Source organism: Bufo bufo, chromosome 6, assembly GCF_905171765.1.
Source record: "Bufo bufo chromosome 6, aBufBuf1.1, whole genome shotgun sequence".
Classification (NCBI taxonomy): domain Eukaryota; kingdom Metazoa; phylum Chordata; class Amphibia; order Anura; family Bufonidae; genus Bufo; species Bufo bufo.
In genome coordinates, this window is record NC_053394.1 from 17687820 (window position 1) to 17710911 (window position 23092).

Here is a 23092-nt window from a genome sequence, read left to right on the forward strand (position 1 = left end):
GGTCAGGCAAAAAAGAACACCTGGCTGTTCCCAAGCATTTTCATAGAAATGTCTCCGGGGTCCTTCCTTTAATGAAACTGCCGCACCAGGGAAATGGAAATGAAAAGCCGACGGGGAAACATTTTCAGAGCTGATTACTGAAACCACTGTGTGAAAATAGAGGGTATTTCTGTTTTTTTTTGTTTATTTTTTTTTACATTTTTCCACCTCCGGCAACAATTGTTTATTGAAAAAAGTAGGGAAATAAAGAAAGGAAGCAGGTGTTCAAGTCATTTTTCAGGTTTTGACAAAATCCATCCCAACCACCTGCTGTGGCACAGAGGAGCAGAAAATGAAAGTTGTTTTTTATTTTTATTTTATTTCCGTACAAAAAAAATTGTCCAGAATTTGGCCCGGCTGAATATTCGTCACCATTAAACACTGGTACAGTTGGGGATTTCTTTTGTGCTTTCGCTGTTTGCAATCGTAGAGATGGTACCTTAAAAAAAAAATGGAAGATTTGCAGAACAAAAGATTAAATCAAATCACAGAACATGAATCAAACTAAATGCATAACCTTTCCGTTACATTATATCCAAGGACACATGGCGCGGCTCGAAGAACAGAGAATAGGAAAAAGGATGCAGTAAGTGTCCGCACTCACATCAGTCATAACTAAGCACAATCTAATGAAACATTTTACCATTCATGTTTTTATTGAGCACATTGAGTAAACATTCAAAGTTCAGTGAGAAAAAATAAGTGAACCCCTTGAGTTGAATAAACTGTAGACCCTTTAGCAGTCTTTTTAACTTGAGGCAATGTACGCTGTCCTTACAATTCCATGTAAAATGTCTTTCATACAGCTAAGAATAGAGATGGCCTTGCGGTTCGGTCGTTTCGCAGCGAACTTTGCACGTTCTCTGTTCGCCGAACGGGCGAACATATGGCGATATTCGCGCCCGCCATATTCTTTTACATTGTGAAGAACTTTGACCCATGACACATCCATCAGGTGGTACAGGACAGCCAATTGAGACGTTTCAGCACATGGACACACCCCTTACCTTATAAATAAACCTGATCTGGCCGCCATTTAACATGCAGTGTTTTGCCAGTGTAGGGAGAGGTTGCTGTGTGGGGCAGGGACCGGCTGTTAGGGACACCAAACGCTAGCTAATAGGGCCACAAAAGTCCTTTTAAAGACTGGTATAGGTGTGCTATCGATAGGTGTGACATACTGAGGGGTGTAATTGTGCAGCAGTTGTGTGAGGTTTAGCTAGAAAGAGGGACAAACGCTATTGGAATCACTAATTCCAACTGGTGTGATATACCTGTTTTCCCCCCCCCCCCAGGGGGGGGTGATATACCTATAATATACTTTCTATATAGTGCTTTTAGGTAGTGCAGCATCTGTTTGCGGTTTTGCTGCATCATCGCATCTACACAGAGTGACAAACGCTATTTGAAGAAATAATTTCTACTGGTGTGATTAACCAGTTGCCCCCCAGCGGCATAAAAGGCCTTTTATATCCGTTGAATGCCAAATTTTTGGGGCCTGTACTGGCCGACACTTACATATTTATCCTGTCACAGCCTAATGTACCTCCAGCCACAGAATCCAAAATTCTTTGCTGTCAGGTGAAGGCCTATTGGGTAATTTTTGGGGCCTGTACTGGCTGACAGTTACATTTTTTCATCTCTAGCCACATAATCACACCCTTGTCTCACTCCTCTGCCTCTCATTATGGTGGCGTATGAACCGCATTCACCATAAGGACCTTCTAATGTCACAGGGTCATGTGACTGTGCCCCTCACCCCGTACTGTGCCCCCTTATACCCTGCATTGTGCCCTCTTACCACACCCTGTGCAGTGCCCATAGTCATTCCCTGTACTGTGCCCCCTTATACCCTTTTATCCGGTCACGGTATGGCGGTGTTATCCGGTCACTGTATAGAGGTGTTATCCGGTCAATGTATGGCGGTGGTATCCAATAACTGGATGGCCATAACTGTATCCCTTTCTCTGCCCACGCCATCCTTTTTTACACCTGGCATAAGCGGGAAAAATATGCAGATTGCGGTGCTAAGGACCTTTGCGCCACAATCTGTGTCAGAAATACGCCTAACATAGACCTATATAATAAATGACCACCTAACTGTATTATTATTCGGGGGTCGGGCTAATATCTTTATATTATATAGATTCTAGTGTATTATACTGTGCCCTGTATTTCCCAGTAGAAAATGATCCTTGGGAAACACAGTCCTCATCCCTGACCACCAGGACCAGTTAGCGCTCTGTCAGTACATGACGGCCTCCCCTCTCCGCCACGCTGCTCCGCTGTGTACTGGCGCTTATTCTGACACTAGGGCTGGGTTCACATCTTATTTTTCCCATCCATTTAATGCATACCAAAAATATATGCGTTACCAGATGCCTCAGACTGATGCCGCACAGTGGCTTCCGTTCACCATACATTTCCATGGTAGAAAAAAAAATTACGTTAACGTATGCATTTTTTTAATGGACTCTGCAGGATACAAAAACGTGGAGTGCTGCACATTTGTATACAACAAACCGATAGGAAATACAATTTTTGTAGGCTCCAGCAGGCCACATTTTCAAGAGTTTCCCTTTAAGACGCATAAAAATAGCCCCTGATTAAAATACATATTTTTTGTGGGAATTTTTGCCATTGACCCCCCTCTGGTATGTCACTGTCCATGTTGTGGGACTATTTGTGTACTTCTAGTAAGTATTTGGTGGCTGCAAATATGAGCTGAAGGTTTTTCAGTTTCGCCTACCATTAAAGTGAATGAGGCCCGTCGCGAACTTGCGGTTCACGAACATTTGATCGCGTTTGCACGATCGCGTTCTCTAATCGTCCCGGCCGATGTTCGTCCATCACTACCTAAGAAATAATTGTCACCTCAATGACTGCAAGATGTCCAGACCCTGAGGCAGCAAAGCAGTCCCAAACCTTTATGTTTCCTCCAGTAGTCTCAAACTATAAAGCTCCTGCATCAGCCCTAAAGCATGACGTCTCCTCCAACAGTCCTAAACCAGCATGATCCCCAGCACCAGCCCCCAACCATCATGCCTTTTCCACCAGCCCAAAACCATGATGCACTCTCCTCCATGCTTTACAGTTGAGATAAGGGGTATCATGGTTTTGGAGTTGGTTGAAGGACCATCATGATTTGAAACTAGTAAAGAGAGCATTGTTGTTTGAGGCTGGTGAAGGGAACATCATGGTTTGGAGCTGGTGGAGAAGGCATCATATCATTGTTTGGGGCTGGTGGAGGGGACATGATGGTTTGAGGCTGGTGGAGGAAGCATAATTTTGGGGGCTGGTGGAGGTGACATTATTGTTTGGAGTGGTAGAGAAAGCATCATGGTTTAAAGCTGGTGGAGGAATCATCATGGTTTGGGGCTGGTGGCGGAAGCATCATGGTTTGGGGCTGGTGGAGGAATCATCATGGTTTGGGGCTGATGGAGGAATCATCATGGTTTGGGGCTGGTGGAGGAATCATCATGGTTTGGGGTTGGTGGAGGAATCATCATGGTTTGGGGCTGATGGAGGAATCATCATGGTTTGAGGCTGATGGAAGAATCATCATGGTTTGGGGTTGGTGGAGGAATCATCATGGTTTGGGGCTGGTGGAGGAATCATCATGGTTTGGGGCTGATAGAAGAATCATCATGGTTTGGGGCTGGTGGAGGAATCATCATGGTTTGGGGCTGGTGGAGGAAACATCATGGTTTGGGGCTGGTGGAAGGGACATCATGGATTGGGACGGGTGAAGAAGGTATCATGGCTTGGGGACAGTGGATGGAACTTCATAGTTTGGGGCTGCTTTGCTGCCTAAAGGTTCAGACACCTTGTAATCAATGAAGGAACAGTGCATTCTAAGTAGAGAAAAGATTCTATGGAATCAAAATTTAATCTGAATTTCCCAAAATTTTTGATACTATTTAAATGAGAATTTCTAGTGATGAGAGAGAGAGAGAAAGATAAAGAAAAAAAGAAAGGAAGAAAAAAAGAAAGAAAGAAAGAAAGAGAAAGAAATAAATAAAGATATTCTAAAGTGTATCTTTCTCACTCTCATTTCTTAAAATTCACCTCCCCACTCATCCCTTAGTTGACTTGTCTTTTCAACCATGCTAGCTATGAAAATATGCACCTATGATAGATAGATAGATAGATAGATAGATAGATAGATAGATAGATAGATAGAGACCCTCTGCAGATGTATGGACGTACTATATTCTGCAGTAGTTCAGTACTCACCTCCGGTTAGTTGATCGGTTGCACATTAATAAAATAACTTGTTCAATAGACCCAGAAGTCTCATTATTGTGCGACACTAAATTGCTCCGGATTCTACGATGCAATGTTTACTGTGTAAGTGTTTTTTTCTAATCAAATTTGCCATTTCTTGAACCCTAACACTCTGTATGCAATGGAAACACATTACCATGATGACAAAGTAATAATGGATGTGACATGTCTATCAGCGCAGAGGTCACCAAACAGCACCGCCATCCTGGGGAGGAGGCGGCTCCGAGCCCCGCCAAGTCATGTGGAACCCATTCATTACACTTCTGCCATGACTGTCCTGGAAGCCGCCTTTTACTTGATTAATTGACTAGATTCACTTTGCTGAGCGCACACATTCCATCAGAGAGCATCGAGAGAACATTCATCTGCATTGAAATTACCGATGACTCGCCCGTCCAGTTCCTTGTCCGTCAGCTCCTCCTCCGTGAAATTGCTGAGCGATATTTTGGGTGCGCTGTCATTTTGGCTGACGGACCCGATCATTTCCTGTTCTTTATCGTGTTGTACCTGAGCGTAGATATTAATCCATGGGATTTTCCTGCACATAAAATGTTTAGCATGTTTAAGATTTTGCAACATTGCATAACATTGAAAAAGATAAGAATTTAATTTATTTTTATTTTTATAATTATATATAGGGATGAGTGAACCCGTGGAAGTTACGGTTCGCCGGGTTCGGCCAAACTTCAGGTCAAAGTTTGGGTTCGGGACCTGAACTTGACCCTGAACCCCATTGAAGTCAATAGGAACCCGAACTTCACTTTATTATTTTCTGTTATAACATGGTTATATGGCAATTTAGGGGTAAAAAAAAAAGGGAAAATAATAAAATCACCTGAACACCGAACCGGAAGCGAACTTCAGTGAAAGTCCAGGTTCGGGTCCGGGTCCCTGAACTTTGTAGTTTGGGTTCGCTCATCCCTAATAATATGTCATAAATACAGTAAAAACTGTAAAATATGCAAAAGAAAAGTTTAACGTGCATGTACACTTTAGACAAAACTTGGCCGATCCTGCTGATTTTAGTAGAATTTACAAATGATTTAATTTGTTTTGTGGGGCTCATGACTCACCGCCAATGTTCATGAGGAAAGGGGGGGGAATGTTCCTGCTCGAGACAAGCTGCCGCCATAAAGGTCTGGCAGCTATATTCAGTATATTGTGTGATTTGGCATCTGTATGTAGTATATACTGTATATTCAGGGGAATAGCTGCTGGGGCCAGAAGGGTTACCAATAATCCCCTAAACCAGGGTATTGTAGGAAGGCGCAAGGGTCCGTCGTTGACGGAAGGTATGTGTCACCGAGGTTCCTGGCCTCGGTGAAGTAAGAGCCGGTATTTTCAAGTGTCAGCGGCAGCTAGTGCTGGTTGACACGTTGCTATTTTAGTTGGCTGTAAGCTGATCCGGGCCGGCTCTTACTGGGAGTAGCCAAAGTACTGGGTGGGTGGCTTCTCCCCACGCTCCAGGCCGGGTCTTTACTGGCCCATATCAGTTGGTCATCAGAACAAAAGAATCCAACAGACATCATGGAACCGGGAGTTTATAAGGGATTATGAATTGCCCATCTATCACAGGCATAAACCAGTTACATATCTGCGACCCTGGGACCAAGACAGACATGCCCCTGGTCGCTGTTTGGGGGTAGGATACCAGGAAGGGGAGATACAGAGATCTCCCAGTAGGAACCAAATAAAAATGCCATGTTTGGTCTCCACTTGTAGCCGGAACCCAGGCAGTCCCAGAACCACCTCCCTGTGACCATAATGGGTTTTGTGGCTCTTTGGCTACCAGGACCAGGAAGGGAGAGTGGACTCCTCCCAGAGAGAGGGAGTGGAGTGGCCGACTACAGGTGAAAAGGCCCATACAGGCCAGAGGGGGCCACATCGAGTAATGTGTTTGGGGAGATCTGGAAATGCTGACATCACTGCCCCCATGTGACTACAGCTAAGGATTACAGCAACCAAGAACTCATCATCCTAACCCAAAGGACTACTCATCCACCTGGTAACTGACTTTTTCTCTGTTTAACCCTGTTTGTACCACTACATCTGTATTTGCACATCCTACCATTGTATATTTTCTGTGTGTATACAGTGTTATGTCTAGTGCGCCCTTAAGGCAATGAAATATATCATTTAATCTTGCGCTGTTCTTGTATTTCGATTACGAATCCCCATGTCCATGTTTCAGCCTAGTTAAATGCTACTTATGGTTGGTCCCCGACCCTATATAATCCCGCTAGCGGACTGAGCTTATATCTAACAAGGAACTGGTGGCAGTCTACTGGGCTGACAGGGCGCTGTTTGACTGGGGCAGTGAAAAGGCCTCTCAGCTTGTCAGGGTTGTGAGCGAGCGTGAAGTAGTGTGGACCACCCTCTCTCACTTCCCGTGCCTCCCTGTGCCGGTGCGGACAGGAGATGTCTGTGTAAACTGTGCCAAGCTGACCTTACGTACTCCCAGGGAGGGCATAACATCACGTCTTGATAACTAGTGACAAAACCGTGCCACGTGAGCTCAACGTAGTGGACGTTAGGCGTGGCTGCAAGGTGTGGTATTCATTAAAGTGGGTGTGTCTTTTTTTGCTGCAGCTTTCTCCCTTTTGCAGCTCATGGGGCGTGTCCTTTCTGCTACATCTCTCTCCTTGTAACTGTCAGAGCTTCTAACTATAGATACAGCTGGTAGCAGTTGAAAGATGGAACTGAGCATGTGCGACCACCTCTCCGATATTACTGAGGTGCATAGAGGAATAAAGAAAAGAGCAAACCGCAGGTGACGCTATACGCATTTTATTGAATAATTTAGCGGCTTTACAATTTTTTTTTATTACATCTAGTTACAAAAGTATTTAGATCCAGGTGCTTAAAATTGTACAATATTTTTGGCGGGCTAACCCTTTAAGAACCTAAACGTCCACAGTTGATGGGAAAAAATCTGTGAAAGATGAAGGATACGAAGATGGCACTAATGCTATATAATCTGACACATACATATACTGTACATACAGTGTACACATGCTTTAGTATCTTACCTTTTAAATTTGTAGATTAAAAAAACAGCCAAACCCACAAACACGACAGAAAGAAGCATTAACATGGCAGAGCTGTTGTGACTGGCGCTGTTATCCACCAATGGGGCTATGAAAGAAAGACAAACATGGCGGACTCATTGCCTTCATATGTACAGAACATGCGTGATTTCAAGTGTCCAGCAGTTCACACAATACATGCAGCTCCAATGATCATTGTATTGTGAGAGGCAATGAATCTTTGGAGTAGGGTGTGCTCCTCGGGGGTGGCAGTACTTAATATATGCATCATTTAAATAAAGAAATAATGTAGCAAATATAATACGAAGGAATTATTTCTTAAAGTAGAGCTCCCGCAAAAATTGTTATTCTCTGACCTGAAAGGTAGATGATGTAATCTGTAGTGAATGTAATCTTCTCACTGGTGGCTGCATTTGAGAGTTATCCCCTCCCTTCTGATCCTCAGCTGTGTCACGTGACCAGCTCTCTGATCTCCAACTGACACAGGACCGGAAGTCACTTCTCTATTCATTCCTATGGGACTGACATTGAGGCTTCCATAGGAATACATAGAGAAACTGACTTCCTGTCCACACATAAGATGCTGTGTTATTTGGAGAGTCTGATTGCTGGTCACATGACACAGCTGAGGATCAGAAGGGAGGGGATAACTCCCAAATACAGTCACTAGTATGAAAATTACATCCACTACATAATGTACTTTTCTAGCTGGTCAGAGAATAACATTTTTTTACGTGAGTTCTACTTTAAATGATTCTATTCTATATAATGATTATTATATGAAACTGCAAAGATGTACAGTGAGATCTGCAGAAGGAAGCAATATCAGAGGGCTCCTATGCTACGTAAGAGGACACCGGTATCATAAATGGCACCTAGTAGGCGGGTGTCCTGTTCGCATTGCATCTCAGAAGCTTCAAGCTATTCCTTTGGATAGACACAAAATGAAAAGGTAATATGCTACTCTGCCTGCAGCCACAGTATACTGTATAATGCTTCATTCTCATCTTCTCCATCGCGGATCCTATTGGATAAGACTGTGCAGCCCTATTTTATTCTAGTAAATAACTGACACCATAACGGAAACCCAAAGGACCTTACTGTGGTCAATGGGCAAGATTTACTGATGAAAATGCGGCATTTTTTTGGCGCATTTTGAGCAAAAAAATTGGTGTGCATGTTTTTCTTCACATTTACTAATTGTTTTACACTCTTTCTTGACCATTTTACACCCCATCCAACAAGGGGGCGTGGCTCAAATGCACCTTCATGTGCCAAAAATGCACCAAAATTTTGAGCATTTTACACCCCATCCAACAATGGGGCGTGGCCTAAATACACCTTCAAGCGCCAAACATTTTTGGAGTGAAACTATGTCAACATATAGGTGGTGTAAACTTAGACTAGAAAAGTTTTTTTTTTTTTTTTTGCACATGGACACATTTTCTTGGCACACGGACTAAATTTTTGGTGCACAGACAAAATACTGGCGCATGGACACATTTTGGGGGCACGGACAGAACTCTATTGACGGATATGTCTCTGGCCTGCATTATGTCATAGAAACCAAAAACCTGATGCAGGTGTGGGCAAAGCCCTAAAAGGCATGCTGTACACTTCTAGTACCCCTTGGGGGGGGGGGGGGTGCAGTCAGCATGAATATGTATGCAGGGGATTTGAAGTTCTGTCTCATAAGAACTGAGCAGCTTCGAGGGCGGGGGGAGGATAAGGTTGAGGTGCGGACAGAAAGTTCAGTGACAACATATGGGGAAAAAAACAGATCTAATTGCAAACTAAAAATAAATAAAAAATTCTCAACATATTCACCAGTTGTTTCTTTGGCAACATATTTCCTATTCTATCAGCTGAAGGTCACCGTGTGTCTGCAGTGTACAATGAATGGGTGCATTTGAAGGGAAAACATTGAAAAGTGAACAAGAAATAAAACACAGTAAAAGGGTTTGTCATGAGTCAGGACTACAGAGAATGAAGGCCTGTCCCCAGGATGGGTAATTTATTTCAGATTGATGTGGGTCCGCCACCTGCCATCCCCACTGATAAGCTGTGTCGGCCAGCCACGGCCCCAAACACTATACAGAGTAGAAGCAGACAGCGCCATACACTGTGTAGTGGCCGGGCCGTGGTACTGCAGCTCTACACCCATTCAACTGAATGAGAGCTGGAAACTGCACAGTGTACAGAGCCTTCTGCTTGTGGAGGTGCCAAAACAGCTGATCGTGGGGGCGTCAGATATTGGACCTACACCTATCTGATATACTCAGTTTGCAAAAATATGTTTTCAATGCAATTTTTTAAATTAATGTGTCATTTGTTTCAATTGTTTAACTGTTGCTCAAGGTTTTCCTATATTCCTGACAATAATAGATATACTAAAACAGAACTGGAAAAAGGAAGCAAAAAAAAACAAAAAAAAAACCCTCTTATTAATTAAAAATATGTTTCTTTGTACTAGAGTGTGTAAGGAGTCTTTTTAGCAAAGCTCTGAGTATTACTAAGGAGAGTGTGTCTTCAGCATTCTGCTGATTGCTGAAGATGCCTGTGTGTAAGGCTACATTCCCACGACCGTTGTTTTGGTCCGCAACTGAGCCACACAGGTGGCATCCGTGTTTTGCTGATCTGCAATTTGCGGACTGCAAAACACATCCCACTATAGTCAATGGGCAAGACCGCGGACCGCAAAACACGTTCGTAAGGCTACATTCACACGACCGTTGTTTTGGTCCGCAACCAAGTCACACGGGCGGCATCCGTGTTTTGCTGATCTGTCAATGGGCAAGACTGCAGACCGCAGAACACGGTCGTGTGAATGTAGCCTTACAAGTCAGAAAGGCAGGGTGATGGACAGTGATAGTCAGGGCACATATACATATGTAGGGACTGAGGTAGTGATAAGGGGCAGACTGGAAGCCACTGTATGTTACACCCATGTGTCTTCAGCACTCGGTAGAACACTGAAGACTGAAGACAGACTCTCCTTAGCAACGCTCAGTTATACCCCATTTTCTAGTATACAGTATATTACAAAAATGATTTAAATCCCTGTCCAAACACAATATTAGAAATAAACTGAAACAATAGTTACACTTTAAAAAAGTGACCAAAAAAAGAAAAGAATGCCTTAGAGAGATTCCTCACTGTTCCCATTGCAAAACTCCCTGTGTCCCCTGCCTGTCTCCACTTCCTGGTCTTTCTTGACCCAGGAAATGTTACCACTCAGCCAAAAACTTTCTCCCTGCAGCTCAAGCTCAGGCAGCACAGTGCTGCTGTCTGAGAGTGAGCTGTTCAAAAGGACTTCCCTGTGTCCCTCCAGGCCCTGCACCGGACGGAGGACAGGGAGTCTAAAAACCGGACTGTCCAGCCTAAAACCAGACCTCTGGCCACCCTAGGGGCAGGCTGCTGTGGAGGCCACAGTTAAGGGGACAGTGCGCTATGGAGGTCAGTGGTAAGGGGGTGGGGTGTTAAGGAAATTACTGTTAAGGAGACGGGGTACTGTTGAGGTCACTAATAAAGAGGCAGCCACTGTGGAGGTCACTGTTAAGGGAGGAGGCGACTGTGGAGGCCACTATTAAAGGGGCAGCAGGGTACTGTGAGGTCACTGTTAAGGCAGCGGGCTACAGTGGAGGTCACTGTTAAGGGAGCGAGGTACTGTGGCAGTCACTGTTAAAGGGGCAGTCGCTGCGGAGGTCTCTGTTAAGGGGGCCGGGAATGGTGGAGGTCAGTTAAGGGGACTGTAACCTATGGTCAGTGTTAAGGGGCGGGTGCTGTAGAGGTCACTGTTAAGGGGGCGGGCTACAGTGGAGGTCACTGTTAAGGGAGCGAGGTACTGTGGCAGTCACTGTTAAAGGGGCAGTCGCTGTGGAGGTCTCTGTTAAGGGGGCCGGGAATGGTGGAGGTCAGTTAAGGGGACTGTAACCTATGGTCAGTGTTAAGGGGCGGGTGCTGTAGAGGTCACTGTTAAGGGGGCAGGCCCCTGTGGAGGTCACTGTCAAGGGGGTGGAGTGCTGTGGAACTCACTGTTAAAGTAGAGGTCCCATTTTAAGGAGATGGGGCACTGTGGGGGGTCAGTGTTAAGGGGTGGGGGGCTTTGGAGGTCACTGTTAAGGGGCAGGGTACTGTAGATGTCACTTTTATAGTGGATACTGTCAATATCTTTTAACGACACACACAAACATTAAATGAGATGAAATATACCCGTGTGAAGTCGGGTCCTTCAGCTAGTACATATATATATATTTTTTTTTTAGACTTACCTAAAGTAAGTTGAGTAACATAGACAAATATCTGGACTCCTGGTTTAAGCTCAAACATTATTAGATTTTGATTGAGGGCACTAAAAAGAGATTCTACAATCTGCAAAAAACAAATATATAACATTAGTATATTGAATAAGTATAAAAAGCTGTGTGTATGGCCCCGTGCACCGCTACACAGTACACGGCCTCTGATGGGACAAGTTCCAATTTTTTATGGAAAGATACAGCATGGACCTATAGAAATCCATAGGCGCATCTATCATATGGACATGAGGTTTAGACAAAAAGTTAAACTGGGCAAAAAAAAATATCAGCGATCGGTAGTTGTACTCACGTGCTCCAGGTCTGCTTTACTTCCTTTTCTCCTTTCGCTTACATTTTTTGGGGGTAAAATAAAAAGTTCCGCTGATGTTGGTAGACCTGGGAACATGGCCACAAGAATATGCTCCTCTAGAATATTGGTCACCTGCAATGATTGATATATAAATGAGGTGTTTCGGTACGTGACATCACAAAATGAATCAACACAAGGAATAAAAATACAAAAAGCTAAATATCGAGCCAGATTTATGGCCCAAAAAATCCAAAACCCCAGGATACTGAAAACGAACAATTCTTCCTGTTTATTGCCACTAAGACTTACATACTGTCCTTGTCCTGCACTATCCATACTGTCTGTCCTGTAACTGTATTACTGAAACTGACTTCAATTTTGTGTCACGTAGGACTCAAGAGCAGCAGAGCTCATTTTATAGCATTCATGTCAATGTTATATTTTTTGTTATATGTGTTTTTTTTATATATTTTTGTATATTTTTGGAAGAACATATATATGACTCTGAACTGAGCAGGGTAAGTTACAACATGCCCATGCCTTCTGAGGAGAAGGATCAATGGCGAGCATAGGCCGCCATCATAACAGTGGGGGATCCGTGAGTAATTTTTTACAGTAAAGGGGATTTCCACGACTGAGATATTTATGACCTATCCTCAGAAAAAGTCATTGATATCAGAATGGTTGGGATAATGACAGCCAGCATCCCTATGATCAGCTGCCTATCGGGTGTGAGCAGAAGGCCATAGCAGGGTACTGCAGCTCAGCTCCTTTACAAGTAAAATGAATGGTAAAAAATAAAAACTACAAATATAGTAATAGAAGTGAAATATAAACACTTATAAATAAAAATTACTTATAAAGTGCATTCATATAAAAATGTAAGAAACGTCACTGCTACTAATTAAACACAAAAGTTCTAAAAGTGTTGAAAAACATAACTCTATAAACATAAAAATCTAAAATGTAAAATTTTTTCTTCTCTGGCTGTTTAAAGGGGAGTAGAACTGGTGTAAAATAAGGAAAAAAATATAATATACATAAAAGAGATAGAAGAGATAAGCTGCTCCTTCTTTGTGCGGCTGATTTTTGCTTATCTTTTGGGTTATTTTATTGGCTCGGTGTATCTCCTAGAATATCTTAGGACTCGTGCGGTTCGCTTGGTTTATATTAAACTGTAGACCATCAGACCAGGAGACTGAAGCCAAGATATGGATCATATTGATTCCAGAAGTCTTATGTCTCTGGAACATGCTTCAGAAGAAGGAGCCGCCGACTCAATCACTGTTCTTAAACGAAATATCCACCGCAGTACAGTCAGCGGACTCTAATTGATTGCTCGTTACATGGGACGTCTTATTACATTACATCTGACATCCATATTACAGGCAAACGAGTCAATCACAGGTAATCAGGATCCAGAGAAGACTGAAATAGATGAGGAGCGCCAGCATGGAGGAGGGGGAGGACGGGAAGGATGGGGAGGACGGGGAGGATGGGAAGGATGGGGAGGACGGGGAGGCAGGAGAGGAGGCCAAAATATACTTCCCTGAAGAAAACTGAACCTATAAATGACCATAATGTTATATATACTATTATCTAACTATCTATCTATCATGTATCTCTCTAATATCTATGTATCTAACTATCTATCTATCATGTATCTCTCTAATATCTATGTATCTATCTATCTCATATCTATCTCATATCTATCCATCTATCTATCTACCGTATCTATCTATCTATTATCGATCTATCTATCCATCTACCGATCTATCTAATATCTATCTATCTCATATTGATCTATCTCATATCTATCTATCTATCTATCTATCTATCTATCTATCTATCTCATATCTATCTATCTATCTATCTCATATCTATCTATCTATCTATCTATCTATCTATTTCTGTATCTATCTATCTAATATCTATCTATCTATCTATCTAATATCTATCTATCTATCTATCTATCTATCTATCTATCTCATATCTATCTATCTATCTATCTATCTATTTCTGTATCTATCTATCTAATATCTATCTATCTATCTATCTATCTATCCATTATCTATCTATCTAATATCTATCTATCTATCTATCTATCTATCTATCTATCTTTGTATTCTGGTAAGCATGTATTACAGTAATGGTCTCCAGTCTGTGTTTCTCCTTCATGTCTTGTCAGACGGATAATGTCAGGGCATGCTGGTCATTGTAGTTTTGCAACAAGTAGAGAGCCTATTGTTGGTTTCAAGCTGATAATTATACAGGGGCCCTTGCTGTCTCCCAAGGGCCCACATGCACTGAAGCCATATATACAGATGTAGCAGAGCTGTCATTGTTTTCCGTCAGCATTACATCGCTTGTTAAGATAATGAATTAGATGTAAGAGCCACAGGTAGTGTACGTGACTTGTGCTCGGCTCTGCTACATCTCCATTATGTGATGCCTTTCAGATGACTTTGTGAAGTCTCCGATGACATTGTATAGAGGACACTATGCTGGCTTTGTTGATGCCGGGGTCTGCGCTACGTGATCGTTACCCGTATTACAATGCCACATCGTATCTTCGCTCCTCTCATCTTGCGCCCTGCGGCGTACAATGTATCTCACGCAGCCCTCGGCTGCCACCATTGATACATACCTGTATCAGAGCCTTCTTAATGAGCTTGCTGATGTCTTGCCTCCACTCGGGGATGTCGGGATTGTGATAATCCAGGTTCGGAGAAAATGACAACAGCTGTGACTGGAAATACTCTGAAACACAACCATTAAAAGACGCTTTGTGTCAATTCCCCTCAGCATTGACTTTCTTGAAGTTTTGCACAGGAAAATTTTGACACATTTTAGCAAATGTTTAAAAATAAATAAATAAGCAAATAAAATAAAATAAAAGCTCCGGCTTGACGTCATGCGGAGGGCAGCCTAAATGCTTGTGCTTATTAGAGTAGATATTCATTAGCTGCTGGCTGTCGTCAGGTAGCTTGCGGCCTGCGGAGCGCTTACAGACACTTAATGGCTTTTTAAATTAACATTGTCACCAATTGGATAATGACTTTGCGCACAGAGATTTCGTCTGCTGATGTTCCCTACAGAACAGATGGAGGCCTCACCAGGAAGTTTGGCTTCGAAAGGAAGAAGTTGATGGAAGTTTTGTTCCTGCATTTGTCTTCAGACCTGTACTTTATTATATTTCTGCTTTGTGTCTGCGACATTTGGCAGCTTGCAAGTCGAGGCAGGATTGTGGCATAACCACCATCATTCATGACCCCAATGTTCGCCTGTGAAGGATGGAAGTCCCAATAGTTCTTTTTCTTTCATAGGGAAGCACGAAAGTTGCCGTAATGGCATAATATTTCCACAATTGGCAGGTAACCAAGTGTTCTCCGGTATTTTAGGGTCCACTCTGACCACGAATTTCCCCCATAGTAAGGGCTCATTCACACAGAAGTCCTATTCTTGTGCGGAATGGCAGACAAGAATAGGCATTTCTATAATGGCCTGCACATTCCGCAATTGGAGGCATCCGTATATTGCGAATCTGCAATTTGTGGACCACAAAAAGCGGCGTGGTCGTGTGAATGCGCCCTAAGTGGGACTTAAATTGTTGCCCATCGTCATCATTAGTGATGAGCAAAGTTATGAAAAATTCAATTCTGCTGCGTTTCCGAATTTCACAAAGAAATTTGATTTGTGAAATTTGATTTCTTCGTCAAGAAACACATTTCTTTGTAAGTAGTGGGCGCAATGACGTAAAACGGCAATCGTGACGCCCCCCCTCCCCCCGGTCATTGAACCCCTGAGATGCAGCGTTTATCACTGATCACAGCATCTGAGATTAAAATTAAGCTAAAAAAAAGTAAAAATAAATAAAAATACATACTCACCTTATCCATTTTCTCATGGAGAGGCCGTCGTGGCCATCTTGATTGAAGAAACCGCGCAAAATCTCGAGCGGTGACGTGATGACGTCCTCATGCTTGCCTGGTGCGATGACATCATTATTGATGACCTCACCGCACCCGCCCACTGCAGTGACGTGGTGACATCACACATCACCCCGCGTGAGATTTTGTGCAGCATCTTTAATCGAGATGGCCACGACGTCCTCTCTGTGAGATAATGGAGGAGGGGAGTACTTTTTTTTTCTTCAGGAAATATTGATCTGTTACGACGAAGTGCAAGGAAATTCAGTTTTGCGACGAATCAAGTTTTTCCTGAAATTCGGATCAAAGTCAATTAGTTAGGCTTTGATTCGCTCAACACTATTCATCATCATCTTAACCAAATATCCCATATATATATATATATATATATATATATATAAAATATAAAAAATATATATATAATAGAGCCAAGCAGGATCTATAATTAAGAAGCATTAGGGCAAGAAGACACAATCACTCAAAATTCTAAAAATAACCTAAAACCTGCAGATATAAACCTAAGGCTACATTTACATGCACGGGAAAAGTGGCCATGATGTGATAGACTTTTAAGCCGTCAAAGGGCCATTTTTAGAACCAATTGCAGTCTATGGGACTTTTTTTTTTAACAACCGGTGAATAACAGCCGTCAAAAAATAAAGCATGTCCTATATTTGCCCATTTTCGCGCCCAGTTGGACCCCTCTGAAATCAATGAGACCATTTTTAACGGCCATTTATACAGGAGTGCACCCATCTTACGGTCATTAAAAAATGGGTACACTGTGCTAAAAAAGCCATTTAAAAAAAAAAAAAAAAACTTTAGGATCGGACGCTCCCAGCCTGGGGACGTCAGGGGGAGGGGCATAATTATATATACTGGGGGCACAAATATATATACTGAGGGGCACTAAGGGGAGATTATTTATACTGAGGGGCCTCTATGCGGGCAAATATTCATAGTGGGGACACTATGGGGACCATTTGATGTCCATGGGGGCACAAAATATACTGAGAGCACTGCAGGAGTTGGTATGTAGAAAAAAACTGCCAATGAACTACAGCCATTTTATTGGCCAATTTTTAACGGGCCTTAAAAACAGATGCAAAATGGATTCAAAGCGGCCATCAAAAACGGATACATGGATGCACGCACTGATGCAAAATAGCCATGAAAAACTGTCAGTGTGTTCGGCCATTTTTTCTCCACTGTCATGTAAATAAAACCTAAGAGTTGATATAGTCTTTTGACTCATTATCCTTGACTATGATATTGGAGACCTAGGATTAGGATTGACCCGCCATACGTGATCACTAGGGGGCGGACTCCTAGCACCTCTGCCGATCAGTGTAATCAAGGGGCTACTACCGTTTGGCACAGTGCCATATGTTTGGTAGAGGCTGTTCCTGGTACTGTGGCTCTGCCCTATTTCCGTGAATGGAACTGAGATGCTTTGAGCAGCAATATTGGGCACAAACGCAGCATACCGGAAAGATGGCCCCTTCCATTAGCGGATTGATTGGTGCCGCAATGATTAGAAGACCCCATCAATATTAAAACCCCATTAATGACTTTCTGGGAAAAAAGGGTTCTCTCTATCTCAACTTGGAATTTTCGCAAAAATGCCTAAAGCAATCCTTTCGACATCTGTCCTACCCCTACAGGTCCAGAAAAACATTCGACCTTTGTACCATTAACATTTCCTGGTCGACACGCTGAATGCATAGATGCATAGCCTATTCCGCATCTAATATTATACGTATTAATTACCATTCAGGAATATTGGGGTAATGATGACCTGACAGTGAGGGTATGATACTAACTTCTTGCATGACCTTTGTAGGCAATGAACCGTCAGAGAGCTGCTCTAATGGCTCCATCTGTATCCCTTATCGCTAGATCCCCAACAGCTCATAAACACTCATTTAAGCTCAATTATGATCAAAGTGATGATAATCTGTCTTAAAAGAGCGCTTCTGAGCTGTCAGGGAACTGGAGATGAGGGCTACGGATCAGGCCGTCAGGGCAGATCTCTGACAGATTCACTGAGAAGGAGAAGGAACAATCTGCAGATGTAGTGAAACTGAAACACATGGAGGAACACATTTAAAAAATCTTTAATAAAGACCAATTGAAAACATGATTTTTAGCCCAAAAGAAGTAGAATGCAATAATAATATTCATGCCCCGTAAGGTGTCCATGACCTTTAATGACTTTTACCAACTGGATAACATATAACATCTTACCGTGTACGGCAACGTCTTTGGTGTCCTGAATGAGAGTGTTTCCAGAAGACACCTGCACAGTGATGGTATTGATACCTTCCATATGGAAGGTCAGGGAGATGCTGCTGTCCAGGGTGATCAGGGGCTGCAGACACAGAAGTGAGAAGCGTCCTGTATGGTCAATAACGCTCCACAGTGAGGAGCAATTTGCATTTCTTAACTTCTTTCAATCTGAATCCACATTGGAAGCTTATGGCAGGCTGAGGAGCCTTCTTCGGGTCCCCAACTGCCATGGAAATCCACTGGCATCATCCATGGAGCTCCTTAGATGACCATAGCTTTGAAAGGGTTAAACAGCAGGAGCCTCTGATGCCAGTCCTTACATTGGAAGCCTGACTGTCAATCACCTCCGGGCTCACATAGGAACAGCTTTTGTGCTCGTGTAATAATTCTGAGATATTTACATCTTGAAGCCTTAAAGGGGTTGTCCAGAATATTCCTAAGGATAAGCCAGCAATGTCTGATCGGAGGATCCGATACCCCTGTGCCCCCATGTTCCAGCTCTTTCAGAATAGCTCTGTCTCCATAAGTTGCCACCAGAACTCCACAGCGCCGTCCATTGTGTAGTGGACGCAGCTGATTACTGCAGCGTTGCTCCCACTGAAGTGAATATTGCAGTAGCAGCTCCATACAGTGCACGCACGGACTGAGCTGTGCTCCTGGCGCTGACTTCCAGTGCTCGAGCTTCTGCAGGTCAGCTGATCGGAACGGGTGCGGTGTGCAGGACCCCTGCCGATCAGATATTGATGGCCCATCCCAAATATAGGCAAACACTTTTAAAATCAAGGCAAGGCATTCAATGTCATTAAACTGGACTCAGTGGACTCAGACTTGATTGAAAATGTCACCTAAAGCACAGTAACATATTTCTTAGATCTTCGATCCTTTCGCATAGCATTATTTGGGCATGTTACTTACAGTATATCGTAATGGGGCACGCCCAATTGATGGTGCCTTTAAATGATCCCTTTAATATAATGGAGACTAGTTGACTTGCAGGAATGGATTATAGGGGATGCAAAAGGGGTAAATGACCACCACTATTCCTCCATGCTTTACTCCCCTCAGAGTGACAATTACTTGAGAACTATATGGCGGCATTATATGGACACTCTGGTTGCCCTTGCTGGGTATAGTAGTGCATCTCCCCTAGGTGCTCTTAGGAGCTGCTCCCACTGCATACAGACCAAAGGTAATGGTGAAATGAAGCAAACAACTACTACCCCCATCATCAGAACTTGCAGAATGGCTCAGCTAAAATAAAATACTTTTTCTACCCTTAAATTAAGTTTGCAGTATCTCTCATGTATCTTGTTCGGCTTCATAATTATTAGCTGCTGCTGCTGCTTTGCATCACTTCAAAGGGAAACTTTTAAATACTGTTCCTATTGCTTTATGATTTATTCTTTTGAGGGTAATTACCTTTCTTTCCAGCGAGATGGTGCCCCCCCCACCCCCCAGCCAGGACTTAACTATTTTCTTGTCATTTTATACAAAGGAGTTGTGACTTGCTATTCACACAAGCCGGGTTTTATAATATACACAAGCTCTAAAAATCAACAGAGGGGTTATATATATATATACCGGATACAAGATGAGATACAACCTCCAGTCTGGATACAAGATGAGATACAACCTCCAGTCTGGATACAAGATGAGATACGGCCTCTAGCCTGGATACAAGATGAGATACGGCCTCTAGCCTGGATACAAGATGAGATACGGCTTCTATTCTGAATACAAGATGAGATACGGCCTCTAGCCTGGATACAAGATGAGATACGGCCTCCAGCCTGGATACAAGATGAGATACGGCTTCTATTCTGGATACAAGATAAGATACGGCCTCTAGCCTGGATACAAGATGAGATACGGCTTCTAGCCTGGATACAAGATGAGATACGGCCTCTAGCCTGGATACAAAATGAGATACAGCCTCTAGCCCGGATACAAGATGAGATACGGCCTCTAGCCTGGATACAAGATGAGATACGGCTTCTAGCCTGGATACAAGATCAGATACGGCCTCTAGCCTGGATACAAGATGAGATACAGCCTCTAGCCCGGATACAAGATGAGATAGGGCCTCTAGCCTGGATACAAGATGAGATATGGCCTCTAGCCTGGATACAAGATGAGATATGGCCTCTATTCTGGATACAAGATGAGATGCAACCTCTAGCCTGGATACAAGATGAGATATGGCCTCTAGCCTGGATACAAGATGAGATACGGCTTCTAGCCTGGATACAAGATGAGATACGGCCTCTAGCCTGGATACAAGATGAGATACGGCCTCTAGCCTGGATACAAGATGAGATACGGCCTCTAGCCTGGATATAAAATGAGAGATACAGCCTCTAGCCTGGATACAAGATGAGATATGGCCTCTAGCCTGGATACAAGATGAGATACGGCCTCTAGCCTGGATACAAGATGAGATACGGCCTCTAGCCTGGATAGAAGATGAGAGATACAGCCTCTAGCCTGGATACAAGATGAGATATGGGCTCTAGCCTGGATATAAGATGAGATACAGCCTCTAGCCTGGATACAAGATGAGATACGGCTTCTAGCCTGGATACAAGATGAGATACGGCCTCTAGCCTGGATACAAGATGAGATACGGCCTCTAGCCTGGATACAAGATGAGATACGGCCTCTAGCCTGGATAGAAAATGAGAGATACAGCCTCTAGCCTGGATACAACATGAGATATGGCCTCTAGCCTGGATACAAGATGAGATACGGCCTCTAGCCTGGATACAAGATGAGATACGGCCTCTAGCCTGGATAGAAGATGAGAGATACAGCCTCTAGCCTGGATACAAGATGAGATATGGGCTCTAGCCTGGATAAAAGATGAGATACAGCCTCTAGCCTGGATACAAGATGAGATACGGCTTCTAGCCTGGATACAAGATGAGATACGGCCTCTATCCTGGATACAAGATGAGATACGGCCTCTAGCCTGGATACAAGATGAGCTACGGCCTCTAGCCTAGATAGAAGCCGATAAACAGCCTCTAGCCTGGGTACAAGATGAGATATGGCTAGGCATGGAGGGATACAGGCTCTGTATGGTATCCTGTGGCACATTTGCCCCCAGATGCTACAGTTGGGCCTGTAGATCCTGCACACTCATGGGTTGGTGAAGCTGATGTCCCAGCTGGTCCCATAAATGCTGGATTGAATATAAATCTGGTGACTGGGCAGCCAAGGATCCCTTGCTGTGTGCAGGCGAGCATTATCCTGCTTAAAAGTGCCAGTTGTCAGCCCTGCCATGAAATGAACACATGTGGAGGCAGGATGTCCTGCACATATCGCTGAACTGTTGGTGTCCCTCGTATCACTACTAGTGTTGACCGACTGTCGTATGCGATAGATCTCCAGATCATCACATCAGCTGACGGGCAGTGTGTTGCTCGATAGCAAAGGGGCATGTCTAGCAGTCAATGATCTCTCACCAAGATGTACACTACCCAAAAGTAGCCTCTGCAAGTTTTTTTTTAAAGGCAGCGGAGGAGGCACTTTTATACCCTCTTGTGGCAAGACCCAGCATCTGATCAGACCTCACCTGTAATAATTTACATATCTGCCTGAGATATAACTGCAGGAAAAGTTTGGAAGCAATCCAACATTTCTATCTGGGGGTGGTAATCTTTTAAAATCAATAAATATATATACAAATAAGAAAAGTATAGTTTGATGAAGGAGCAGATTTACTAATTTTGGCTCATATTTAGGCAATGTAGGAACACTTATCATCCCCTGTATGCCAGGAAACTGGAATGAAAATGTTGCAGCATGTGGCACATGTTACCTTTTTTGGGGGTTTTCAGCCTTGATCACCATTTTTACAAAAAGTGGGGAAAGTGGGATGGGGGTGGATAGGTTTGTGTTGACCTTAGCCAGTCTAGAACAGTAATTATAATATACTGTATGCCAGGAAACTGTCCTGAAATGTGTTGTGGAGAAAACAATAAGGTGAATATTCTATCAATTCCACATAGGGGTTGTCTTTGAAGGTATCACTGTGACCCACGGTCCCATTTTTTTCCTTGAAGCTCTATGGATTGTCCCATAGGAAAGAGTATCTTTCAAGCACTATCGAGCTTTTCTGATGAGTGCATTGCCACTGAACAGAATCCTTCCTTGTGCCCTCACCCCCTTCCTTGCAGTTCTGCTGATGCACTCATCCCTGCCTTTGTCTGGCATCAGGAACTATTGTCTATGCTACCCTGTGCTCTACAGAGACTGGCCTGATGCTAGCCAGTGCAAATATGTTATTGTTCCAGCCACAAGCTAAGTGTGTTGGACCGAGTGACCCACGCCCCTTTTTAATAGTGCTACGGCTGAGCTCCACTGTTCTGATACAGACCCGAATACACAGTTACCGTACATGAAAACATTTTGGCAGCCTGCAGCCACCACCAGGGGGAGCTGCATACTGGGTTATTATAGAGCTCAATGTATGAACAGTACGAAGTAAGCTCCTGAGCTCCACCTGGTGGTGGATGCAGGCAGCCAACATTTTATCACTTTCCACTTCTGCCCCTGGCTTCTCTAGCAAGCAGCTGAGGGAAGACACAACTGGCCAAATATTTCCTCTGCACCAGCTGCTGCAAGAGCACTGCCGTATTACATGGATGCCATTAAAATGTATAGACATTCATGTAATACACTGATAACTGACCAGTTCGGGCCCATAGAGTGAGGGATCCCAAGGGGAAGCACCCCCCTCCCCTTGATGCCATATACTTTACTAGGGCAAATGGACAAGAGTTGTCTTGAACAGAGACCCCTTTAAGAGACAGTGATGTTCGTAGACCCTTTTAGAAAAATCTATAGTTTACATTTGATGATCTCAAATGGTTTTTTGATATATTGCCAATA

General features: G+C 43.4%; 1 protein-coding gene across 1 annotated transcript in view; it reads right to left on the reverse strand.

Moving 5' to 3' along the window:
- Window positions 1-413: 413 nt before the first annotated feature.
- SORCS3 (sortilin related VPS10 domain containing receptor 3) overlaps window positions 414-23092 on the reverse strand; it is a 643612-nt gene continuing 620933 nt past the window's right edge. Inside the window, exons 21-27 of the mRNA XM_040438225.1 lie at window positions 18158-18281; window positions 14629-14741; window positions 11982-12113; window positions 11645-11744; window positions 7356-7461; window positions 4707-4864; window positions 414-478 (exon numbers count right to left, since the gene is read on the reverse strand). Coding sequence (XP_040294159.1) covers window positions 414-478; window positions 4707-4864; window positions 7356-7461; window positions 11645-11744; window positions 11982-12113; window positions 14629-14741; window positions 18158-18281 — 798 coding nt within the window. The remainder of the gene's footprint in view (window positions 479-4706; window positions 4865-7355; window positions 7462-11644; window positions 11745-11981; window positions 12114-14628; window positions 14742-18157; window positions 18282-23092) is intronic.